The sequence below is a fragment of the Melanotaenia boesemani genome, chromosome 8 (assembly GCF_017639745.1).
Source record: "Melanotaenia boesemani isolate fMelBoe1 chromosome 8, fMelBoe1.pri, whole genome shotgun sequence".
NCBI lineage: Eukaryota > Metazoa > Chordata > Actinopteri > Atheriniformes > Melanotaeniidae > Melanotaenia > Melanotaenia boesemani.
Window position 1 is genome coordinate 31,535,803 of NC_055689.1, and position 7,426 is coordinate 31,543,228.

The 7,426-nt window shown below is 40.9% G+C and overlaps 1 protein-coding gene across 1 annotated transcript; it reads left to right on the plus strand.

Annotated features, from left to right (window-relative positions):
• The first annotated feature begins 600 nt into the window (after positions 1 to 600).
• Positions 601 to 4,906, plus strand: nol7 (nucleolar protein 7). Its single transcript, XM_041991768.1, has 8 exons — positions 601 to 825; positions 1,509 to 1,569; positions 2,384 to 2,433; positions 2,512 to 2,537; positions 2,634 to 2,712; positions 2,935 to 3,059; positions 3,443 to 3,520; positions 4,502 to 4,906. The coding sequence occupies exons 1-8, from the start codon at positions 641 to 643 to the stop codon at positions 4,573 to 4,575; spliced, it is 678 nt and encodes a 225-aa protein (XP_041847702.1). The 5' UTR covers positions 601 to 640; the 3' UTR covers positions 4,576 to 4,906.
• The last annotated feature ends 2,520 nt before the right edge of the window (positions 4,907 to 7,426 follow it).

Sequence of the window (7,426 nt, forward strand, 5' to 3'; positions counted from 1 at the left end):
CTACCAAATGGAGGGTCAGTGGATCAATAGGAAAATGTGTCCATTGTGTGTGCAATAGATAAGAAAAAACAAATGCAGTCAATTTGGTAGGTAACTTGCATGTGTTTGCAGCAGGTTGTTTCTGTTTTGTAGTCCTACTTTGCAGATCTTTAGATCCTCCTCCATATCATTATTTTAAAAGATCAGATCGAGGGTCTGTTGCACACAAACTGCATGCTACATGACGTCAGTCACTGAAATGTCAGCTCATACCTTATGAACTCAACGTCACCCTTCCAACCCAAACGGGTTCAAGCTTGTTTCTTTGTATATTATTTTATCACATTGTAGATACAAATCATGTGTCTGTGTCAAGACACTTTTGGATAATTTCTGTTCCCCTAGTACATCACTCCTCTGCTGTTTGACTATGTTGGTGTTTGGAATTTCCCCTACATCTATGGCGGTATTTTATGGGGGTTTAAAAAAAGGGGAAAAAAGCATTAATCCATCATTCATTTCTCACCTAAATACTTTGTTTACCAATTTCTCAGAGTTGTTGTAATTAGTCTCTCTGCCACCAGAGGGCAGACGTTTCGGCCCCTTTTCAGAGAATCAACATCTTGTGGCGCAAAGTGATGACGTATCCTCCCTGGTCAAAATGGCGAAGAAACAACGTGGAAAAGCAGCTCCTTTGACAGAGACAACCGCGAGTGAAGAGCCGCAAGAACATTTGAAGTTGGCTCTCGATTCAAGCGACGATGAAGCTCCAGAAGAGGTCACATTTGACGACTCCAAGGCTCAGGCTCTACGGAGCATGAAACATGCGCTGGACACAGCCAGAAGGTGGCTAACACAGCTAGCTGCTCTTGTGTAGTAACCATGTAGCTGAACTCTGTTCAAAACAGGCTGCTTTCAGTTTTTTTTCTCTGGCCGTGAACAAGATCGGTATATGTTGAGCCACATTTAATTGCACATGCGGATTAATTCAGTGGTGATTTTCACTATGGCAGATACAAATTTATCTAAATATATTTTAATAAAAGGTGCAGACTTTTTAAGAGCAAGCAGATAGGCGAATTAATTTGTCACATGACGTTGTTTTATAAAGTTTATAATTCAAATAATGGCATAATCTAAATCCGATTGAACTAAATGATACCGTTTTAAATTCGGCCAATATGAGGTTTTATTGACATCGTTGGATATCTGTCTATCCACTAATACTGTCATGGTGGAGGTCATCTTTACAGGCTTTGAGCTAGATTATATTAGATTGAATCGTTTATTCATTTATACTAAGGCTGAATAACTAGACATCTAAATGTCATATATTCCAGTTCAGCATTAAGATTAACGGACGTTCAGTTGGTGTTAAAACATGTCTCACTTTTCTCTGATAGTATTAACTTTGGGACATTATAACTGGTTTAAAATGGCATTGGGCTGGATTAGACCACACAGGACAACCTAATCAATCAGCTGCTGTAGGCTTCATTAAAATAACAGAAATGTGTTGATGTTTGCAGGGAGAGGGAGCTGCTGAAGGAGAAGAGGAGGAAGAGGCAGGAGCTTTTCCAGGAGCAGAAGGTCTGTGTTCATGTTGTGATAAAGCAAAGCTTTTCATCCTCAGCCTTCAAGGCTGTTCTGCAGGGTTTTAGTATTTCTCTGGCTCATAAACATACAAGCAAACATGTGTATATGTTTGCTTGTATGTTGATGTTATCGTGTGTTGTGTTCCTGTTTGTAAGGTTTATTTTCATGGACCTAATTGTAAACAAGATGTTGCATCTCAGTCCATCCATTAAATAAATTTCAAATAAATAAATTTAAAATATTAATGGGCCATTGTTCAGAACCGGACAACAAGCTGTTGGATCCATTTAATTTGAGCCGTGTTGGAACAGGGAGGCATATACATGTTGTAGGACACTGTTCCCATAGTTTGTAGGTATACTGTTCTTCATGTGTGTACCAGCTTCACCTGGTATTTCCTGGTCAAAGATAGGAACTGTGGAGCTGCACGTGCAGATCCTAGACGTTGAAGTACAACTGAATGTATATATGCCAGAAAAATCCAACCCTCAAAAACATTAGGTCTTAGATTACATTACAGTCATTCAGCAGACACTTTTATCCAAAGCGACTTACAGTGGGTAGGCAGTAGCATTAAGGGTCTTGCCTAAGGACCCAACTGAAAGGTGTTAATATTCATCCCCAGGGGGAATCAAACTCTGCTCTCCCAACTGAGTTATCCAGCCACTTAAACATTAATGTTGTTGGGAGCAAACATGTTTTATGCTCATGTCTCAAAACCTGCGAGCTGCCAGCCTCCTTGTAGAGGCATTGTTTATTTATTTTTATGTGTCCTTAAATAGATATTTATTTTATTTGCCCCTCTCAGAAAAGGAAGCTTCTACCAGCCGATGTGTTGGAGGAAATCGACTCTTCAGCGTAAGTTTACTCTTCGATCTCTGCAGCTCTTTTTTACCCTCAGCTCAGCTCTGCAAACACATCTGCTTTGTTTTCCAGGAAGCAGAAAAAGTCTGACGATGAAGGTAAAACTGCTCCTCATCATTCAGTTACATTAAAAGAATTAGCTGTCGTTCTCATCCCGAGTTTGTATGAACCTAATTTAACCCTTTATGACCTAGCTGGAAAGGAAGAGCGGGGTAAGGAGGTGAGGCCGAAGAAGAAAAAGAAGAAGAGCGGGAAACTTGCACATTCCAGAAAGTATGTAAATAAACTTTTCATCATTGTTTTGATACATTACTAAATTATTAGTGAAACTATTGTACAGAAGAGTGACTATTGTTGCCCTCCAAATGGAGAAGGTAACATTTATGTTGGACTCTTTTGTACAAGGAAAAATGTCGGTTCTGAGGAAGTCTGGTGCAGATCCTGCTTTATGTTAATTGATCGCTCCATGTCTTGACTGAACTCCGGTGTTTTCAGTCTGAAGGGAAGCTACAAAGTGACGACGGTGACGAAGCGACCGGCGGCGGCGTCCTTCCAGCAGCAGGCGGCCGAGCAGTTCATCCAGTCCAGACTGTACGGACCGGGAAGCTGCAGGACCACAAGTAAGACCAGCCAGAGAAGCTAAATCATGACTTGATTCATCATCTAAAGCAGATCAGTTCACTGATGCATTCAGTTGTGTTGTTGGATTCTTCTTTCTTGTGTCTGTGTGAAATTTTAGTTTTTATTTTTTACAAATGGTGAAAAACTGATGTTTCATTGGTGAAAAGTGTCAGTTTGGTAAATGTGCAGGCTACACTCTGTGGCAGTAGTCTGTAAGGACCATGATCTGTCTCAATTTGAGCTTTGCCACAGTAACGTCCGTTTGTCCCACCGAGGCGTCCCCTGTCCGGGGCGTCCTGCTGCGGAGACGACGGGAACATTTTCAGCTTGGAGCTCATCTCTGGATTCGGTGTGCTAACTCTTCATGTCCTCCCTCTTCCAGATAATGAGCTGCTCTCCCTCCAGAACAAGAAGGGGATGATTAAAGGTGCAGCAGTGCAGTTTGTCAAGAAAGACTGGGGTACGTTCAGAAAAACCCCATTAAGTGTTTACTGTGTTTTAAACTGAACTGATGATAATTAGACATCAGTTTGCAGGAAAACGAGACAAACTGATGTGTTTATGAAGGGGAACTGTTTCCCTGCACCGTGGTCTCTTAGAGGAATTACACCAGAGGAAGGGTCAAACGTGTTAGAGGACACATTTAAAGTGATGGTTCTCTGGCTGGAACCAGCTTAGAAGTGGCTTTAGCAGGTCTGGAACTGCTTCGACTATAAAGGAGAATCCGTGACATGATGTACATAAATAATCATGTAAACACTCAGTAAGAAGTGTGAAGGTTCTCACATCTTATGTTTCGCTGCCACTCCAGCCTCGTTTTAAGGGGTCTGGCTCAGGACGGGACGCTTTGGTTTGGTAAACCCTGATCTCTGTTGCGTTTCTACAGCCAGTCGCATCCCTACCTGAAGGGCGGGGTAAAAGCAGGATAATAATTATGAATTGGATTTATACAGGACTTTTCAAAGCATGTTCGAGTGTATCCATTACCTCGTTTGTCAAGAGTTAAAGACGTATAAACTTGCTAATCGTTGCCTCTCGGTGCAGTATTACATATCAGTCGCCAGTAATAAAGTTTCTTAGATAAAAATGTTTGTTTTTAACTCCTCGCTGAGCCAGTTATTGACATATAAAAAAGAAAAACATACATTTTCTTGGAAAGATTGGAATATAAAAACTACACCTGTTTGCAGCTGAATGAGACATTTGTTCTGCTTCACGTTTAAATGACTTAGTAACGGATCTGTTCTGATTCAGCCTGCGGGACGATGATTACTGAGACTTTAAACCAAATATTTCCTTGAACAAGTTGTGATCCAAACAGAAACGTCTTTCATGCAGTTCTTAGCGCTGCTGCAGCATTGTTCTCAAAGCCAAGTTCAGCTGGATGAGTCTGTGATGCGTTCATGGTTTAACTTTTATTTCTCCTCTTGTCACGTTCCAGCCTGTAAGGAAAAAGCCAAAGCCGAGAAGATGAAGAAGAGATGGATCCACAAACAGCAGATTTCCTCCTGCTGACGGCACAAACGAGACTGAAATCCTCGGGTCCGGGATCTCCTCCGCACCGGTCAACTTCTGCTCACTGATCATTCTTCTGATAGAAATGAGGAAGACGACCTGCATCTCTTGGTTTATCAGCTGGACTCCAGAAAAAAGACTGAGATCACACCAAGATTAAAACCCTGGAAGTTTCCACCCATCAGCCTCTCTGGTTCTTCAAAGGAACCAGTTGGGATTTGTACCTGTAGAAAAGATCTAAAAGGACCACATAACTTGCTATTTTTCTGTAAAACTGTTGTTAAAATATGCCTCTTAGTATTTTTAAAAAATAAAAACTGCTTCAAACTTACAGCCACTGAATCATTAGAGGGGTTTCTTCCTGGCAGAAGATGGGAATGAAGATAAATAGCTGATAGTATTTGTTCCACATTTGCTGCTTCATAACTTAAATATTATATTTTAAAGTTTAAGTTTAAAGATAAAAGCTGTGATCCAAACCAGAGGGAGTTTTTCTGTTAGTTTTCCTGTTTGGATGTCTGAGCTGCTCTGTTATCTGCACATTCACACGTTTAATTCAAGCAGAGGCTTCACACTGTTCATGTTGAAGCCAGCCTTCAGGCTACTTTTATTTATTTACCATAAACCGTAACACTTCCTGACCAGAGCCTGGTCTGAGGTTTGCAGGAGTTTAGGAGTTTCAGCAGAATAGAAACAGCCATGTAAAATTAATGATTGTTTTACCCCTAAAAACTGCCTAAATGAAGACCAAACTAAAATAGTGTTTGGACTCCGGGAAGAAAAATTAAGTCATCATTCTGCTTCAAACGTTAAAAACCAACAACACAGCCAGAAATCTGGGATTGGTCGTGGGCTCAGACCTGAATTTCAGCATCATTAGTTATGAAATCAGCCTGGAGGATTAAAGAACTGACGTCTCTGCAGGATTTTTGCATTTATCTCAAGTAGACTGGACTACTGTAACGCCGTCCTCACAGGTCTCCTCACAAAGTCCATCACAACGCTGCCGCTCGAATCCTCACTAAGGCCAAGAAAGTAGATCATACGACTCCTCAGATCTTTGCTTCCTCTCAGGTTGCTCATTACAAAGCACTGAATGGTTTAGGACCAAAATCCATTCAGGATCTTCTGGTTTGTTATGAACCAACCAGATTTCTCAGGTCATCAGGGTCAGGTCTGCTTTCTGTTCCCAGAGTCAGAACTAAACGTGGAGAGGCAGTGTTCAGCTTTTATGAACTTTTCTATTTCCTGCCTTTTGTCAGGTCTGGACTTCCTCTGCACCCCGCTGTAATGCTTCAATGTTTTATGTAAAACACTTGGACTTGTCTTGTACATGAAATGTGCAACTTGAATGAACTTATCAGATGCTATAGAAATTATGGACATTATGAGCTGGATTATAAATAAACTCGACTTGTTACCAACATGGTAGACAGACTGGCTGATGAGCTGACTAAAGGCTGCAGGGGTTGGGTCAGGGCATCCATTTCCTTTTGCTCAAACTACGTCTGGACACGGGAACACCTAAGCTCCTCAAAAACTCTTTCCACTTGTTTTTTGGTCAAGTTCCACCTGTGATGGATGCGAGTCCACAACACAAATGCATCATCTCCTGTCAGCATCTCTCCCAGACAGCCCTGATGGAAACAAGCTCGTCAGATTTGACTTTAAATCTGAGGACTTGATATGATTAAATGTTTTGAAGGGACATTGTTGGGAAATCTGTTGATGGTCTTTTTGCTGGATGTGTAAAGACGTAGCAAGAACACCAGTACAAGCATCAAGGTATTCCTCCTCATCTTCCCACATCGCCGTGGACTTTTTTCTCCAGTTGACAACCTTTTTTTGGACGATGGCAAAAACGTATGAAAAACATGTCTTGAGGTCACTCATCAGATGTGTCCTCCTCAGAAACCTGCTCACCCATATCGCTGTCACATCTTCAGTAAATATGATCCAGCACACGTCTTACTGTAAATCTACTCAATTTTTTCTTGCTGCAAACTGGATGTAAACTCTCCAAATCACCAACTACCACTGAGCTGGACTAAAGATGCTGCGGTTTACTCTGAACACGTCCGTCTGGATGATGTTTGGAAGGAGATGAGCTGGCTGTCAGTGAGGTGTTGGTTGACTTGTGTTTGTGAGCAGATTGTGTATTTATTTCAGTTTTGGCACCAAATACAGCTTGTAATCTTATTTTATTACAAGATCAAAACCAACCCTAACACCACAAAAGGTTATAATTATAGCTAGAGCATTTTAGAATTCAGTAAACCTCTAAAATCCTGCAATTTTTGCCTAAAACGGCTTCTTATGGATAAATGACTTGATGCAAACCAGCTGTTTTACTAGACTCCTGCTGATGTAACAGGACCGTTTTTGTTGCAGTGTCGTCTGCTACTAGAGTATGGCTTCAAAGATAAACTGCACTGGTCTGAAATAAGTTTTTACTTAATCTATTATGACTGCAGCCTGGATGGTGTACATGACTCATGTCTCTCTAGCGGTGTATAACACGTAGGTACTCGGAAGGCAGAGTAAAATGCATATTTATTTGCCGTCTAGTACCAACAGGTTAAAGAGGTTCCGGGTAAAGCCAAAAAGCCTCGAAACAATAAACAAATTTAAATAGTAATTTTATGTATTTCAAACTTAAAAAGGGGCCGATGCAAAGAAGAGAAAGGTTGTGTCTATTTTTGTAAGTCCGTAGATTCATAATAATCAAAAGTCTGTTAGGTTGGTTTAAAAAAGGGACCCAGAAATGACATTATGAGCAATATTTATAGGATTTAAAGGTGGATTTTCCTCTGGTTTAATAAGTGAGTGTACTCTGAGTGGAGGAAAACAT

Excerpts from the sequence above, each read along its gene's own strand:
- nol7 (XM_041991768.1), top strand. The coding sequence starts at position 641 with ATGGCGAAGAAACAACGTGGAAAAGCAGCTCCTTTGACAGAGACAACC. Across the intron at positions 826-1,508 it reads GCGCTGGACACAGCCAGAAG|GGAGAGGGAGCTGCTGAAGG; the intron begins GTGGCTAACACA and ends TGATGTTTGCAG. Across the intron at positions 2,713-2,934 it reads AAACTTGCACATTCCAGAAA|TCTGAAGGGAAGCTACAAAG; the intron begins GTATGTAAATAA and ends CGGTGTTTTCAG.